This window comes from Chelon labrosus (genome assembly GCF_963514085.1).
Source record: "Chelon labrosus genome assembly, chromosome: 8".
NCBI classification, from domain to species: Eukaryota; Metazoa; Chordata; class Actinopteri; order Mugiliformes; family Mugilidae; genus Chelon; species Chelon labrosus.
Window position 1 is genome coordinate 13008126 of NC_140358.1, and position 19290 is coordinate 13027415.

Genomic DNA, 19290 nt, shown 5'->3' on the forward strand with positions numbered 1-19290 from the left:
AAAGTCAGTGCGATGCGATTCACGTTTTAAACAATATGCTGAGAAGGAATTGTGGACATGAACCTAGAAATAAATAATCAGCCCACAGTCAGACAGATGGACAAACAGATGAACTGAGAGATACATAGAGATACACAGACCAGATTGATTTGACAGATAGATAATCTACTCTTTCTTGATTTAATCTAAGTCCAGTGACCTACATTTTAGCAGTGGAATGCGCCACTGCAACACTCATCCAGGCATGAACGGATGCTGACAATTCTCAAAGCAGTGTATGTCCTCAGTATATTTGGTGAACCTATCTGCAGAGATGGAATATGCTTTTTTTTTTTTTTTTTTTAAATGGGTCACCAGTGTGCCTTGCATCGTGCACCTGCTCACACAAATTAGCACATCCTGCTGCAGAGTGAACTATTCTGCACGTTGTGATTCTGCATTATTCAGGAAATGACTGCACAGCAGCAGCTAGGGTAATCAATATTCATGGAGTATAAAGGCAACAGCACCCACAAATGAGAGAAATGCAGCTGCCTGTGTTACAAGACTACAAGCAAACATTTCAGTCTTGCAGGAATATATATATATAATATTTTAGTCTCACAGTTAGGAAGATGTGTGTATTATAAACACCTATAATAAGTGTAGTGAAAGAGAGATACACAGAAAAAGAGGTAGAATAAAGAGCTGTGTTTAATTGTATTGTGGGAGATGAGTATGATGTTGTTGCGAGATGTAACAAGAAAGGAAACTGAAAACTGACTTACCTTTGGAAGTGAAATGCAAGTTTCATCCAGGAGGAGTACCAAGAACAGAAAAAAGAAAAAAAGAAAATTGTTAGGATGAATCCTGAGGAGCAAAATTAATCATACCTTTTCACTTTATTTTATATCCACAGGCATTGTATACATATTGATAGTAAAATAATAGTGGCTTTCTTTCACTTGTGAAATACCAAAAATAAAAAAATAAAAAAATAACTGTATGGATCCAATATACATGTCCACGTTTATCAGTTTCACAGAGACGCATTTTCTTTCAATTAATCCATGAGAAATGCTTTGCTGGTTCTGGTGAATAAAAGCAAACACCATCAACTGAGCTAAAGCTTCAACTGCTCTGTTCACTGTTTACTCCGGAACAGTGTTAGCAAACCCACTGGTGCTTTTAACTCAAGCAGTGTCATAAATTAATTGACAGGTTTTCAAATCTGGTGTCTCTTTATTGCACTACAATAATAATATCATGCCTGCAGTGCAATAATTGCCTACTTTGACATCAACTTTAAGACACTGAAAAGAAAGGAAGTCCACACAAATCAAAATAGTGTTTTGCTGTAAAAACCCAACACACAAACAAAGAAGTGCTAAAGGGTGTCACTAAAAATGGCCACTTTAAGAATAATGTGCCACTAACCACTACTCTGCATAAGAAGTTTCTGTACAACACAACCAGCAGTGTTTAGAGACACTGAAAACGTAGTGGTGCTTGTAATAATTAAAGTAAGTTGATAAACAAACTAACTATGAGTTGATAAACAGACAAACATACACTATATTACCAAAAGTATTCGCTCACCCATTCAAATGATCAGAATCAGGTGTTCTAATCACTTGGCCTGGCCCCAGGTGTATAAATTCAAGCACTCAGGCATGCAGACTGTGAAACAAGACATTTGTGAAAGAATGGGCCGCTCTCAGGAGCTCAGTGAATTCCAGCGTGGAACTGTCATAGGATGCCACTTGTGCAACAAATCCAGTCGTGAAATTTCCTCGCTCCTAAATATTCCACAGTCAACTGTCAGCTCTATTATAACAAAATGGAAGCGTTTGGGAAAAACAGCAACTCAGCCACGAAGTGGTAGGCCACGTAAAGTGACGGAGAGGGGTCAGCGGATGCTGAAGCGCATAGTGCAAAGAGGTCGCCGACTTTCTGCACAGTCAATTGCTACAGAGCTACAAACTTCATGTGACCTTCAGATTAGCCCAAGTACAGTACGCAGAGAGCTTCATGGAATGGGTTTCCATGGCCGAGCAGCTGCAGCCAAGCCACACATCACCAAGTGCAATGCAAGGCGTCGGATGCAATGGTGTAAAGCACGCCGCCACTGGCCTCTAGAGCAGTGGAGACGCGTTCTCTGGAGTGATGAATCACGCTTTTCCATCTGGCAATCTGATGGACGAGTCTGGGTTTGGAGGTTGCCAGGAGAACGGTACATTTCAGATTGCATTGTGCCAACTGTGAAATTTGGTGGAGGAGGAATTATGGTATGGGGTTGTTTTTCAGGAGCTGGGCTTGGCCCCTTAGTTCCAGTGAAAGGAACATTGAATGCTTCAGGATACCAAAACATTTTGGACAATTCCATGCTCCCAACCTTGTGGGAACAGTTTGGAGCGGGCCCCTTCCTCTTCCAACATGACTGTGCACCAGTGCACAAAGCAAGGTCCATAAAGACGTGGATGACAGAGTCTGGTGTGGATGAACTTGACTGGCCTGCACAGAGTCCTGACCTGAACCCGATAAAACACCTTTGGGATGAATTAGAGCGGAGACTGAGAGCCAGGCCTTCTCGACCAACATCAGTGTGTGACCTCACCAATGCGCTTTTGGAAGAATGGTCAAAAATTCCTATAAACACTCTCCTCAACCTTGTGGACAGTCTTCCCAGAAGAGTTGAAGCTGTAATAGCTGCAAAAGGTGGACCGACATCATATTGAATTCTATGAGTTAGGAATGGGATGGCACTTCAGTTCATAGAATGAGTAAAGGCAGGTGAGCGAATACTTTTGGTAATATAGTGTATATCATAACTGACTAGAATTGTGTGACCTAGATAGCGAGAAACATTCATTAAACACTGTCTTTTTCTCCTCTGCATGGCTAAAATTAGGAGCACAAATGGGCCTGCAGCCATTACACAAAAAGAAACACAGAGGAATTCACAAGGGCTTTCTTTTCATGACAAAACCTCTCTGCCTCACCACCACAACAAGTTAGTAGAATGCAGGAATATGCACACACAGAAAGACACACACCAGAATGTAAGTGTTGAATAACACTTTCACTACTGACCTGTGTGCAGCTCGCAGCTACTGTTCAACATCCATCAATATAAAGTATTTATTTTATGTTATAAATAGATACAGTAAAAACACCACAGCAACAGCAAAACATGTATGTGCAAAAATTTACTATTAGACCTTAGAGAAAGATCGGAGGACAGATATAAAGAAGCCCTGGTGCTTTTAGTGAAGGATTTTACTTCTAACCGGTGTCCAGAGCTTGAAATGCATCATCTTTCAAGCTGGAAACCCATGCATGAAGATAAATTGCAAGCATGGTCACCAGACAATTATCTATCATTTAAATTAAATCTTTTAAATTGACCCTGAAGGTCAAAGCATGATATGGATATGTTGATGGAGCTACAGTATATCGTAAAGATATATAAACTGCATATCAAATCAAGTTTACAGTATCTTTCATTCCAAAGGGTCAATGGGTATGTCTCATTCGCAGAATAAAATCATTAAACTACTCCGTCAAAATGAAAACATGTAACCAGAACCTAATGAAAAGGCTGTGTAAAAGCCATGCCTTTCAAAAGAGGTTATTATACTTGAACATACAATCACGCTCAAATTACACACAGACAGACATGTTGTTACAGTTACAGACAACTAAAGTGAACTAAAAAAAGACAGAATAAAACTATGGGAATTAGCCTGTAAACCTCCAAAAACTACTGTGCATTTCTTGCTCACATTAAAAACTAGGACTGAGCATTGCTTTTTCCAAATGCTGACGATGTGCAGGCTGCCATGGTCGTCATTTTTATGAAGCACATGAAACAGAAAAATGAAAGTGGCCTGGAAGCATTTATATCTATTAAGGCTATTTATTTATTTACTATAACTGTGACCAAGTTAATCAAAAAGCACTGTTGGCTTTTGTTATAATAGTCACCTGTCCTCTTCACAAGTTCATTAAAGCAGAGGAAAAATAAATAAATAACAAAATTCTTCTTTATAAAATTTATTTTTCATTTAACACATACAGACTGCTCACATATTGCTTAATCAATGTAGTGCAAATTGCTTTGAGTCTTCTTGACACAGCAGATCCAGTGTTACTTTGCTGATAACATAACATTACCAAGACCTGGCAGTTTGTTCAAAGTTCAAAAATGTACAGTAAAAATATTGCAAAGACTGTTACACAAAGGCATAAGCGGAGGCAAAGACAAATAAACCACAAAAAAGCAAAAGACTAGCATATTCCACAAGATATTGTAATGAAAAGAGAAGTCACTAAGGTTAATTGTGCATTTGAAATTGCACAAACGAGACATGTCATTTAATGTATTTGGTCAGTTATCATCTTCCAAGTGGGTAATCAGATATTTATATCTGAGCATTTGAATGCATGCGTATTCCCTGACATGAATGTATGATGAGGGTGTGTTCCAAAGAACATTGCACAGAAAAAATATTTATATATGTGCGTTTTGTGGGGCTAATGACTTGTAGGAATAAAAGGTCAGGAAGACAAAATAAGCCTGACAATGCTGCCTATGCTTCAAACATTTTCAGTAAGAATAGTTACAAAGATCTATAATCTGCAAAGATTGTATTCAAGGTAAAGTCATGAAGGAGTGAAAGTCACATACAAAATTTCAAGAACATGATGCATTGACAATCATGCATACACTTCCATAGAAAAACATTTTAAATATAGACAGCTACTATATCTCTAATATTTCTACAGGGACGTGGGGGAATTATTGCAACAGTGATGTATTGGACAGTCAGTAGGTCCAAGTGTAATTCACCACATAAGGATTATTTTACAATATATTTTGTGGTTGGCTCTCATTTGACCACGTAACAAGGATGTGGACCTGCCCTGGCCTTCAGAGTAGCTCTGTCTGCACTGAGGCGCCTCAGTGTGTATTTCTGATATGCGGCGCTTCTTTTCTTAAGCGTGTCGGTGTCTGTATTTGATCCGAACCGAAAATCGCCTCTCCACGACCCAGTGGTCAGGAAGGAATCATACCGCTCGTCTTTTAGCAAGGTCCCGCAACGACTTAGATCTGGGAAACTAGTGGGGTAGTAGGTCGTGGGGAAAACGGGGAGACTGGCGGTGGTTGAGCGGTACACGTAACCACGCCGGCAGAGCTTAAAATAACACACTCCGCTGATTAAAATAATGAGAAGACAAGAGACGACTGACAGAGCGATGATTAAATAGAGCGTTAAGTTATCGTTGTCCTGTGATTCATGCGAAATTTCAAAGAGTTCGCTTAAAACGGGCAGCCCGCCATCGAGCAGTATGCTGACCGTGGCAGTGGCAGACAGAGATTCGGGCCCGTTATCCGTAACTAAAACGACGACACTTTGCTTCGGCTCATCGTCCTCCATGAATGCTCGCACGGTTCTGATTTCTCCTGTATGCAAATCTACGGTAAACAAGTTAGGCCAAGTTGCTTCGATTATTCTATACGAAAGCCATGCGTTATGGCCAGAGTCCGCGTCCACAGCCACCACCTTGGTAACCAGGTAGCCTCTAGGTGCTTCAACTGGCACCACATCTTCAGCAATGAACCCGGGGGTTTGAACAGGATATAGAACAACAGGCGCGTTGTCATTTTGGTCTTTGATAAAAACATTTACAGTGCAGGTGGCGGAAAGTGGAGGCCTGCCTCCGTCTCGAACTGTCACCTTAATCTGAAAGTAAACTGACTGCTCGTAATCAAAGAGACGTGATGTAAAGAGCTCCCCTGTATCTGAGTTGATGGTCAGGAAAGACGACACTTCTGAGTTTGTGTCCTTAGATATTTGGTAAATTAATTTAGCATTAGATCCGCCGTCACTGTCCTCTGCTTTTATTTTCATCACAAAAGTGCCAACTGGTTGGTTTTCCAAAATGCTGGCACTGTATTCGTTTTGCGTAAAAGTCGGCGAGTTATCATTTACATCACTAACCACGATGGCTATAACTTTTACGCTCGACAGTGGGGGAGAACCCGCGTCGGTGGCAGTAACTGTGATGTTATACTCTGGCTGCAGTTCTCTGTCAAGTATTCCGTCAGTCACTAACATGTAATAGTTTTTGACCTCCGATAACAATTTAAATGGGACATTGTCTAAGACTGAACACGTGACGCGTCCACTGTTACCAGTGTCCAGGTCATAAATATTGATGAGAGCAACCATAGTTCCTGGTTTAGAGCCTTCAGCCATGCTGGCAGAGGCAGACTTTATTTCTATGATGGGTTTATTATCGTTTACGTCAATGACATCAATTATAAGTTTACAGTGAGAGGCCTGGCCACCGCCATCTTTAGCCTGAACATCCAACTCATGCGAGCTAGCCTCCTCGTAGTCAATAAGACCTGCCACGCGAACTTCTCCAGTCAGATGGTTAATGTCAATAACTCCGCCCATCTTGTCCGACAAGTGACTAAAGGAGTATGTGACCTCTCCATAGACACCTTCGTCTAAGTCTGTAGCATTCAGCGTCGTTATGACAGTCCCTATGGCTGAGTTCTCTGGCACAGAACCTTTGTAAACTCGTTGGCTAAAAACTGGGACATTATCATTGGCGTCCAAAACGCGAATATGGATCAAAGCAGTTCCTGATCTGACTGGATTTCCCCCGTCGATTCCATTGATTTTCAGTACATGTTCAGCTTGCGCCTCCCGGTCCAAGGCCCTTTTAAGAACTAGTTCTGGATAAGCATTGCCGTTCATTTGGGCACTCATTTCCAGCGCAAAATGATCATTCGGGCTCAGTTTGTATTCACGGACAGAGTTGGTGCCCAGATCGGGGTCATGCGCGCTCTCTAAGGGAAAGCGCCTCCCCAGAACTGTGGATTCCACTAAATCAAGTTTTGTCTGTCCTGCAGGGAAGACTGGGCTGTTGTCATTTATATCTGCAATATCCAAAACTATGCTGAACGCTTGAAGGGGATCTTCAAGCAAAAGCTGATACTGTAGGGTGCAGACAGTGGCTTGCGCGCAGAGCTCCTCTCGGTCTATGCGTTGGCTGATCAAAAGATTGCCTGACGAAGTGTCCAGTTCACAAAGCTGGCTGGTCCCTTCTGCAACGACCCGAGCTCGTCGAGCACCAAGCCGCGCCACATCCATCCCCAAATCCCGCGCAACGTTCCCGATTATCGAGCCTCTCTGCATCTCCTCTGGAAGAACATAACGGACTTCTCCAAATGAAACATCACAAATGAGGGCAAATAATAAAATATTCAGCAACGATTTTAGATTCATGCGATGGTTCATTATTAAACGTGCTTTCAGAAGATGTAATGTCGACATTATTGCTAAATCCTTAACATATACATCCAAATATGGAGCTGAAAATGCTGCTGCAATCCAACGATTCTCTGCTTCTCGAGTTAATCATGCTCTATTAGGGAAGCTGTCCGCTTGGATTCCTCTTTCTCTGTTCCCATTCCTCCTCTGCTCTCTCTCTCTAACTCGCTCACTCACACAGGCTCTCTCCTTCTCTCCCACAAACACAAATGCGCATGCATCCACAGCCTTCGGCTCTAACCCAATACTCCAGTTCCACTGACACAGATAAGGTGAGACAGCAGCATCCATGAGTCAGACATAATAAGAGAGCGCCACCAAGAGACTGGGAGAATAACTGCAGTTTTTAATATCGAGTAGCACTATCTCTCCAAGAGCAGGTTTTGGTCATTTAATACAAAAAATATGAATAATTTGCACGGAAACAGTAAAGACCACACCGGAGCAACTCAGTGCAATTTTACACAACCTCCTAAGAACAGAGATGAGCATGTAACAACATATTTACTCTTGGAATTTATCTCTGGAAATTATTGATAGTGTCACAAGATTTAGTGGTACGTCCAGTTGTACTGTACAGGCCTGAGTTTGTTCTCTGCACATTAATTACATTATGGTGAAAATCCAAATAGGATAGGCTTGATCAGAGCTCTGTCTGCAGATTATGTCACTGGTGCCAAGATTTAGACACATCTAAAATTAAAAACACAGGAGGAGGGATAATAACTCCAGAGCTCTCTCACTGTTCGACTTCTTCCCTCTGGTAGGTGCTATAGAACACTCTACACACGAACAAACAACACATGGAGGGCTTCTTTCCACAAGTCATGACCCTCAAAGAGAGTTATACAAGTTATTCAAGCTATGCAAGTACAACAAACTGTTTTTCCATTCTGACACTATTAAACTATATCATCTCACTGTAATTCAGACACTGTGCAATAGCATCCACGTCTGGCTATATGTAATGTAGAAACAACCCCTCATTAACACATGCACAATGAAACAACTCACTAAAAAGTAACTTATGAACCATATAACATTATGAAGCAGTGACAGCTGCATGGGAGAGAAAGAAATGTGTGAGGAAGATGTAATCAAACTGACATTTTGTTCCCATTTATCAGAAACCTTTAAAGTTAGATGTATGAGAGCTTCACTACGCATAAAATGGTTCAACTCAGGATGAGACAGATGACGGTCAAACAACAGAACGACTTCAATGTGCCATTAAAAACATGCAAAGTAATGTCCTCTGAAAGTGCAGTATTGCCAAAAGCATTAATAAGTGGGCTACTGTAATTGTGAAGAAGATGGAGCTCCGTATGCTGATACACAACAAACCGATAACAACAGTTAAGCCTTATTTTACCCCAAAGACTACAAAAGGAAGTGAGACAAATAATGTGAAGTTGTGTTAATGCTATGACGGGCAAACCGTTACGAAGTCTCTCAATGATTTTGGAAACATATTATCATGATTTCGGGGACATGCTTCTTGATAGATGAATAATTTAACTTAAAATAAATGCAACACATGATCTACTGCTCCTTATAGTCACAGAGACAGAGAGATGTCTATTGAACTAAGTTTTATGAATTACAACTTAAAATGAATGAAAACAATACAGGGTTATTGATTGAGGAACATAGACTACTGCAGGCACAGTGTGCAATTAAAGTAAGTTTGCTAATTAATGTACAATGTTATGACCCTTTCAGTAAAATCTGTGTTAAGTATCCCTAACCCTAACAGTTATCTGTGAGAAGGTGTTTGATTTCCAAGTAAAACCTAAAATACTGTATTGGGTTGTCTTGTCTGTAATTCAAGGTTTAGTTAAAATGTGGCGTTGAAAAAAAAAAAAAGAGTTTGTTGGATAGAACCTGACATTTGGCAAATCATGACCAACAGTTAAACTGGATCTGCCTTTGTAATTGCATGCCTTCCTCTGCAGAGGAATGTCATAATAAAGCTGTTTTTGGTATCATAAAAAGAAACACTGAAGTTAATGTATGATTTTAAAATTAACTAATAATAAAATTAATAAATTAAGAGAAAACAAACAAAAAAAACACCATTCATTATTTTCTCAAGCAAATATGACAACGTGACTTGAGGTAAAATCCACACAAATCTCATGTCAAGGTGCAAAGAAAAAATATTTAATGGATCCGTACCCTCTTTCATGTGAAAATTATATTAACAAATGATAATAATAAAAAAATGCAGTACAATATAAAAGGAAAAAAAAATACAAAATGACAAAGATATGACAACAGATTAAATGAGGGCTAAGACAAAAAAACTATTCAACACGAAGAACACAGAAATCAGCCAAAAGAGCCATACATATTGTATGGTGTTCCTCTGGTTAAGGACAAAACAAAACAAACAGAGACAAGCTGGACAGGTCTCTGTGAAAATCTAAATATTGAAGACATTTTAAATATCTGTAACAGCCTGTATGAAACATGTGCCTACCTCAGGGGACCCATTACAGTCGCCAAACACTTCAGCAAAGTCTGATGGACTTTTCCTCAGAGTCTGGTCAGCAGGCAGTGTGCTGTCATTGTAAGAAGTCACAAACTTAAAGTCACTGGTTCTTGAACCTGTTGTCAGGTAGGCGTCATAATTGTAAGCGCTGCGCAAAGTTCCTGTGCCGTCAACATCTGCGTAATTAGGAGGGAGATAAGCACTGGGGATGGCAACTGCTCCATCAAACAACAGTCTGGGCTTTCTCCTGCGACAAAACCTCACTCCCAGGATGATGATGATGAAGGTCAGAAAGAAGGTGGACACAGACACCAGAGCAATGATCAGATAAGAGGTCAGCTTGGAATTCTTCTCATCATACGAAATATCCTTCAGTTCTGGCACCTCAGCCAAGTTATCAGAAATAAGTAAATACATGGAACAGGTGGCAGAGAGAGAGGGCTGTCCGTTATCTTTCACTGACACAATAAGGTTCTGTTTCATGCTGTCAGACTCAGAAATGTCCCGCTGTGTCCTGATCTCTCCACTGTGGAGACCAATAGAGAAAAGTCCAGGATCAGTGGATTTGACTATATGATAGGACAGCCAGGCATTCTGTCCAGAGTCTGCGTCCACCGCTATCACTTTGGACACCAGAGAGCCTCCGTGTGCAGCTTTGGGGACCAGCTCGGTCATGAAGGAGTTGCCCTCCGGGGCAGGGTACAGTATCTGAGGAGAGTTGTCATTCACATCTGATATGAACACACTCACGGTCACATTGCTGCTGAGTGGAGGAGAACCGTTGTCTCTGGCCATCACGTGGACTTTAAAACTCCTGAATTGTTCATAATCAAACGACCTCACAGCGTGCATCACCCCCGTCTCTCCGTTAACAGATACATAGGAGGACACCGGGGCACCGTTCACCTCACCAGCTAACAGAGAATAAATGACTGTACCATTTTGTCTCCAGTCGGGGTCTCGAGCAGTAACAGAACATAAAGTGGAGCCAGGTTTGTTATTTTCACTCACATATGCGCTGTAGGATTGTTCCTCAAACACAGGTGGGTTGTCATTGATGTCAGCTACAGATAACTCAACAGTTTTAGAGGAGGACAGAGGTGGAGAGCCCTCGTCAGTGGCAGTGATTGTAATGTTGTAATCAGACACTAGTTCACGGTCCAATTGTCCTGTGGTCACCAGAGAATAATAGTTTTTAATAGAAGGAACCAACTTAAAAGGGACATTTTGCTGGATGGCACAGCGGACTTGTCGGTTGTTGTCAGAGTCTCTGTCCTGTACGTTAATGATGCCCACTTCTGTACCAGGTGACACATTCTCAGGTATGGTGTTAGACAGAGATTTCAGACTGATTACGGGGGCATTGTCATTCACATCAGTGACAGAGATGATTACCTTCGCATAAGATGACAGACCCAATCCATCTTTTGCTTTAACTCGTATTTCAAATGATGTTGTAGTTTCATAGTCAACAGCGCCAATTACTCTCAAGTCCCCTGATTTACGATCAATACTGAATATCTTCTTCACCTCGTCAGTAACATGTCCAAAGTCATAGGTCACATCTCCGTTGAGTCCCTCATCTGCATCAGTTGCTCTCACTGTGACCACCACAGTGTCTAAAGGAGAGTTTTCAGGTAGAGTGGCTTTATAAACGGCCTGGCTGAACACTGGGGCGTTATCATTAGCATCCAGTACAGTAACGTGTATGACTACAGTACCTGATCTCTGAGGGGAGCCACCATCTAGAGCTGTGAGAAGCAAATTAATTTCCTGTCGTTTTTCTCGATCGAGCTCTTTATCAAGAACCAACTCTATTGTGTTTCCATCAACAGCCAAAATGAAATTCTCATTCTGCTTAAGGCTGTATTGCTGAACTGAATTTTGTCCTACGTCCGCATCGTGCGCCTCTTCGATCACAAAACGAGCTCCTCTGTCTGCCGACTCTTGAATTTCTAAATGTATCAGTTCTTCGTTGAACTGTGGGGCGTTATCATTAATATCTTGAATATGAAGGCTAAAGCGATGCAGCTCGAGAGGATTCTCCAACACAAGCTCATGTTTCAGGATACACGAAGGATTTTCGCCACAAAGCCCCTCTCGGTCAATCTTGTCGGCAACAATCAGCTCTCCGTTATTCAGGTTTATGTCACAGAAACGTCTATCGGTACCGTCGGTGTCAATGCGGGCTCTTCTTCTGGACAACGCACCCGTCTGCAGCCCGAGATCCTTGGCTATATTCCCAATAACCGATCCTCGTTTCATCTCCTCCGGGAAAGAATAGCTCATGTCTCCATATGCGGCGTGAAGCCAAAGAAGGACGAAATAAAACCCGTACGTTTTAACCGAGAATAGTTTCGAATCCATCATCAACGATGTGTTACGAACAGGTTGATGAACAAAGGGTAAAAATAGACGTAACCTACATATCACGAACAGCAAATGCAATTGTGGAGTGGCTTTGCATTTAGAAACAGGAACAGAAGAATGACTGCCCTAGCCAAAGAATACAGGCATTCAAATATCTTAAGGTTAGTGTGCAGCGCCACCGTGAGTTAGGTTAACCAAAACACCAACTCTAATTAAAATTAAAATATAAACAATTCGAGTGTTCGCCTTTTATTTGTATAAAACAGACACTTCTATAAGTTAGAGTGAATATTTTCAACTGCACAAGATCCAAATCAAAACAGAGTTAAGTTTTAAAGTTACATGCTGCTCATAAAAAAGTATAGTTATGAACTTAATTTGTGTTTTCAAAGGGTTTCATAAATTTATGAATTATATTTGATGTTTCTGTAAATGTCTGTTAAAGTCTCATCACCTGCATGACTCCAAACAAGGAGTAATACAGTATTGCTCAGTTATATCCTGTGATTCTTTGACGTAACAAGCTCATTTTAGTTTCTCTATTTATTTATTATTATTATTATTATTATTATTTTCATATACATCTATATATGATCGCTTGCTGGATGTAACGCTAACCTGTTATCCTTGTATGCCAAGGCCAGTGTGGTTCGCATATATTTTAAGAAAATTACCCCTTTGACATATCTGTTATAACAAGCAGGTGTGACTTTTGGATAGCTGTTATAATAATTATTATAGTCTCAGAATTAATATGCATTTGTGTTACCTTTTTCTGCTCTGATTATCATTTAAAAAAATCTGTGTTAGTGGTTGTAACTGAGTAATCTTATTTTTCAAGAAGTTTCATGTTTCTTAAATTTAAACTTTTGGATTTCAAGTTCTAAAAGAAAAACAAAGAAGAGAGAACTATTCTGCTTGGGCCGCAGCATCTTCTGAATCCTTTTATGTGTAAGGAAAAATACTTCCGTATTCTCTAATTTACATATTTCTTGAGCAAATACTAAAATACATGATCTGCTTTTTGTAATAAAGCAGATTTGTGCACACCACTCCTACATCAAAGAACTCATCCTCAACTGAAGATTTGTAGAAACCAGACTGTTAGATGCAAGGACTGAACACATGTTTAGATTCCAAGAGCAGAATAGGAGTCTCCTGTTTACAAAAAAAAATAAAAAAATATCCAGACAAATGCTGTGTTGTATTTTGATTCTTGTTGTAGAGAAAAAGCCACAAACCTCCATGAGCTTTCGTAGGTTTACTACTCGAAACATACTGTATATGACACAGGAGATCAGGAAATACTATGATGATTTAAAGTGATTAAAGCATCTTATAATGCCACATAAAGTTGGACTGAACCTGCATTCCTGAAATGTACTACCATCCTGTCAGCAGAGATAAAAGATTCAGTTTGTCAAGGATTATCAGTAAGACAACAGCAGATGCAATTGGTCAAGCACTTAATATTAAAATGGGCAAAATGAAACAACCTGACAAAGCAGCAAAGGGTAGTCTCATGTAGCAAAGACTAATCACTTCAAACTAAATCAATCCATGGAAAAGTATCAGAGCAGCCATTACTAACATCACTTAGTAGAAACACTATTTTAACAACTTTGTTTCACCATGACTTACAGACTACTTGTATGAAACAGAATGTATTTTAGTCAAGGTGAAGATTATTTTGTTAAATCACAGCCTGAGAAGAATGTATTACTGTTCTACAGCACAAGACCTAACCTGGGCCTTCACAGTGGAAACACCAACTGGATAAAAGCACACAAGCGTACGAATCATAATAGTATGATTAAAACAAAAGTGATTAATTTGAGTTATCACTCATATCACAGCAGACATATTCATATGACAGATGTTGCAGTGAAAACTTTAGATTTTTTTTCTTGTATATTTTATTTAATGTCACAATACTCAGATCAAGAAGCAATAGAAAACAACAAAACTCAAACAAAAGGATAACTAATTAAATACCATTAAGGATAAACTGAGTAGTTGGCTTGATTCAAATATCTAGATCTACAAAAAATAAATAAATAAATGAATAAAAATAAAAATACCCTGAGAACTCAGAGTGGACTACATATCTAAAAGATAAATACTGCAGTGCAACACTTCTGTCCAAACCTGCATACGCAGGATATATAATCTACACCAGTGGATCAAGAAAGCATTAAGAAAAAGTGTCACAAAGCTCAAAGGACTGCAGTTAGAAAATCCAAAACCAACAAAAACAGTTGCAAGTGTATGAAGGCTCACATAAATGTGAAAAAATTGAATCACAATGACGTGAATTGTTATCCATGATTAACAAAATTATTTATATTGTGTTGATAGGACCAAAGCAGTCTTCTAAAATATAAATTGAATGTCATTATGACACAACCTCTAATTAACAATTTATTTAGTGTACATCAAGCAGACAAAAAACTCAACACACAAGACAATGTCCACAGCTTAACCATCAACTCCAACAAAATTAAACAATATTCAAAAATATAAGTAACTTGCTTTGTACAATAACTAAAAGTTAAACTCAAAAAGACTCAGCCATACTGTATATACAAACCTACAAGCTATGTAGATGTGGTGAAATAAAAAAAAATAAAGAAAGAAAGAGAAAGAAATGTAAAGTTATGCATCAGTTCACTGAGAAAGACAAGAAATAATGGAAGGAATGACGTACAACACCTAAACTCATAACACATATTAAATGCAAAACCATAGCTTAGTTTAGCAAAGTTGTAGCTATTAGAAAAAAATATATAAAAAATGAAAGATTAAAGAAAAAATAGTATGTTGTTTATGATTTACAGTTCAATTCTGTTTACCTCTGAACATGGTTCCAGTTCTCCAAAAACATCAGCAAAGTCTGAAGGACTTTTCCTCAGAGTCTGGTCAGCAGGCAGCGTGTTGTCATTGTAAGATGTCACAAACTTAAAGTCACTGGTTCTTGAACCTGTTGTCAGGTAGGCGTCATAATTGTAAGTGCTGCGTAAAGTTCCTGTGCCGTCAACATCTGCGTAATTCGGAGGGAGATAAGCGCTGGGGATGGCAACTGCTCCATCAAACAACAGTCTGGGCTTTCTCCTGCGACAAAACCTCACACCCAGGATGATGATGATGAAGGTCAGAAAGAAGGTGGATACAGACACCAGAGCAATGATCAGATAAGAGGTCAGTTTGGAATTCTTCTCATCGTAAGAAATGTCCTTCAGTTCTGGCACCTCAGCCAAGTTATCAGAAATAAGTAAATACATGGAACAGGTGGCAGAGAGAGAGGGCTGTCCGTTATCTTTCACTGACACAATAAGGTTCTGTTTCATGCTGTCAGATTCAGAAATGTCCCGCTGTGTCCTGATCTCTCCACTGTGGACACCAATAGAGAAAAGTCCTGGATCAGTGGATTTGATTATATGATAGGACAGCCAGGCATTCTGTCCAGAGTCTGCGTCCACCGCTATCACTTTGGACACCAGAGAGCCTCCGTGTGCAGCTTTGGGGACCAGCTCGGTCATGATGGAGTTACCCTCTGGGGCAGGGTACAGTATCTGAGGAGAGTTGTCATTCACATCTGATATGAACACACTCACGGTCACGTTGCTGCTGAGTGGAGGAGAACCGTTGTCTCTGGCCATCACGTGAACTTTAAAACTCCTGAATTGTTCATAATCAAACGACCTGACAGCATGGATCACCCCAGTGTCTCCGTTAACAGATAGATAAGAGGACACCGGGGCACCGTTCACCTCACCAGCTATCAGAGAATAAATCACTGTACCGTTTTGTCTCCAGTCGGGGTCTCGAGCAGTAACGGAACATAAAGTGGAGCCAGGTTTGATATTTTCACTCACATATGCGCTGTAGGACTGTTCCTCAAACACAGGTGGGTTGTCATTGATGTCAGCTACAGATAACTCAACAGTTTTAGAGGAGGACAGAGGTGGCGAGCCCTCGTCAGTGGCCATGATTGTAATGTTGTAATCAGAGACTAGTTCACGGTCCAGTTGTCCTGTGGTCACCAGAGAATAATAGTTTTTAATTGAAGGAACCAACTTAAAAGGGACATTTTGCTGGATGGAGCAGCGGACCTGTCGGTTTTTCTCAGAGTCTCTGTCCTGTACGTTAATGATGCCCACCTCTGTACCAGGTGACACATTCTCAGGTATGGGGTTAGACAGAGATTTCAGACTGACTACAGGGGCATTGTCATTCACATCAATGATAGAAATGATTATCTTCGCATAAGATGACAGACCCAATCCATCTTTTGCTTTAACTCGTATTTCAAATGATGTTGTAGTTTCATAGTCAACAGCGTCAATTACTCTCAAGTCCCCTGATATTCGATCAATACTGAATATCTTCATCACCTCGTCAGTAACATGTCCAAAGTCATAGGTCACATCTCCGTTGAGTCCCTCATCTGCATCAGTTGCTCTCACTGTGACCACCACAGTGTCTAAAGGAGAGTTTTCAGGTAGAGTGGCTTTATAAACGGCCTGGCTGAACACTGGGGCGTTATCATTAGCATCCAGTACAGTAACGTGTATGACTACAGTACCTGATCTCTGAGGGGAGCCACCATCTAGAGCCGTGAGAAGCAAATTAATTTCCTGTCGTTTTTCTCGATCGAGCTCTTTATCAAGAACCAATTCTATTGTGTTTCCATCAACAGCCAAAATGAAATTCTCATTCTGCTTAAGGCTGTATTGCTGAACTGAATTTTGTCCTACATCCGCATCGTGCGCCTCCTCGATCACAAACCGAGCTCCCCTCACTGTCGACTCATGAATTTCTAAATCCATCGAGTCACCTTTAAATCGTGGGGAGTTATCGTTAATATCTTGAATATGTAGACTAAAGCGGTGCAGCTCAAGAGGATTCTCCAACACAAGCTCATGTTTCAGGATACACGAAGCCTTTTCGCCACAAAGCCCCTCTCGGTCAATCCTGTCGGCAACAATCAGCTCTCCGTTATTCAGGTTTATGTCACAGAAGCGTTTATCGGTCCCGTCGGTGTCAATGCGGGCTCTTCTGCTGGACAGCGCGCCCGTCTGCAGCCCGAGATCCTTGGCTATATTCCCAATAACCGATCCTCGTTTCATCTCCTCCGGGAAAGAATAGCTCATGTCTCCATATGCGGCGTGCAATAAAATGATTAAATAGAAGCCGCACCACTGAAATGCGACGATTTTTGAATCCATCTTCAGTTATGAGCCCCTAATGCGTTAAAGAATCTTGCAAAAAACACACTTTCATCACATATCACGAATTGCAACAGCAACTCACCGCGACTGGGTCTATATCTAGGACGGTCAATGGGCGTATAAACCCTTGAGTTCACAAAGGATTGAGGAGTTAAACGTTTAATGCTGGTGTATAGCGACACCGTGAGTTAAATTGAACAATAACACTGCTTCTTAAATACATCTACATGAACGCTTAAACTGGGTTTAACCTACACATAACTTTACAATATTCAAAGTTAATTCACTCTGGTGTTTACTACATCTGTAACTGCAGTTGAAGTTCTAAGTACCACAGACTGCATGTATATTTTCAAGCCACACGTTATTCAGGTATGTTTAAGTCTACAGTTTTAATAATATAACTGTTAGGTCCACATGCATTTTGGAATGCAGTTTTTGAAATAATATGGTACTAAATATAAATTATTCGTATTTATTATTCTTATTATTCTCTGTCATATCAAACATTAAGAAACACACATTTAACTCAAATGTCAGTGCACCCTGGTGGTAGTTAATGATCAAATAATCCTGCAATTACAGTGTTTTGTAAACATTATTGTAATGGGACGCCAGGTTAATGCACAAGTGAATGGCTTTGGTTACCATAAATGTGATGCCAACATTTGGTTTTGTTTTTCCAGAGACACATTATACTGTATGTGCTTTTGTAATGTTAACTTGGAGCATAAATGTTCCGGGAAGGCAAGACTGGAAATGGCCATCATTGTTGTATTTATCTATCAAACTGTGCGAATTTGTAACATCAGACCATGTTCACCTTTGTCATCGCCCTGTACACGTTTAGTGTAATTAACAATATTCTTTTCAGTGGGGTTGTGATATCTCCTTTCAGAATGGGACATAATTTTCACTCACTGGATGCTTAAATTTAGATATGCTTTTTGTTTGACTAGATCTTTACTTAAAAGACTAAATGCATGTCTCTACACAAATGCTGATATGACCATGCTTGTTATGGGACCTAACCTAATGCTGTTTGTGTCCTCACTTCACCTTACATCCAGAAATTTTAATATGTGATAACAGTGCACATATTTCAGAGTAGGATATATGCTTTAAGTTAAGAAGTTTGTTTACATTCTGGGATGAAACAACTTCAATCATCACTGCCTCTTACGAAAACAAACTGCAATGTAAAGAAAAATTCAATGAAGAAAGTAAGTTAAAAAAAAGCACAGAATACTAAACTACCATCAGTTTACCAACATCAGACTAATTTATAATGACTGCAGTTATTTAATCATACACCACACATAGTAAAAAGCAGATTGAACCCACTTCACCCACTGCAGTTCTTATTCTGTATAAAATATTTCTAAAGTAACTGAATAAAGATACAGCATCAGTCGGGGAGCAAATATCCCCTTAAAAATATAGCTGGTTGATTTCGTTTTCAATGCAATGAAGGGCTTTCATATTAAACTCAGAGGCTTTCTCAAGTGATCACTAAGAGAGAAAGCATATGTAAGAGAGAGGAGTATGATGTCTTCAACTCCGTGATTAATGTGAATACCAGTAAAACCTGGAAATGTACTGACATATGATGTGTCAGGACTATTGCATTAGGGAAAACACAAACAGTAACATACTGACCAAAAAGAGAAAAAAAAAAAAGCCTTTTGCAAAACTTAAAGTGTGACTGTACGGTAAGACGCTTCACTTCCGCAGTTCTCATTCAAAAGAAATGTCATATGAAAGAATTGGGCATAATATTTGAGACCTAAAAGGTCTGCATTAAAATAAACATTTGGTGTGATTCTGAAAAGTATCTCTGTATGAAACAAAAATTTAGGAGAGTAAA

General features: G+C 39.9%; 2 protein-coding genes and 1 pseudogene across 3 annotated transcripts; all 3 read right to left on the reverse strand.

Annotated features, from left to right (window-relative positions):
• Positions 1–77: 77 nt before the first annotated feature.
• Positions 78–12150, reverse strand: LOC311491375 (protocadherin gamma-A4-like; the record flags this gene model as incomplete). The annotated part of the gene is made up of 3 exons (XM_084549279.1): positions 9811–12150; positions 753–767; positions 78–113 (listed from the first exon to the last, which is right to left on the reverse strand). The coding sequence occupies exons 1-3, from the start codon at positions 12109–12111 to the stop codon at positions 78–80; spliced, it is 2352 nt and encodes a 783-aa protein (XP_084405405.1). The 5' UTR covers positions 12112–12150.
• LOC311491433 (protocadherin beta-15-like) lies at positions 4872–8691 on the reverse strand (annotated as a pseudogene). The gene has a single exon. The product of its transcript is annotated as a protocadherin beta-15-like (transcript).
• Positions 12151–14907: 2757 nt separating the features above from the next.
• On the reverse strand, positions 14908–17420 carry LOC311491462 (protocadherin gamma-A2-like; the record flags this gene model as incomplete). Its single annotated transcript, XM_084549390.1, has 1 exon — positions 14908–17420. One exon carries the CDS (start codon positions 17418–17420, stop codon positions 15024–15026), a length of 2397 nt encoding a protein of 798 aa, XP_084405516.1. The 3' UTR covers positions 14908–15023.
• Positions 17421–19290: the final 1870 nt, after the last annotated feature.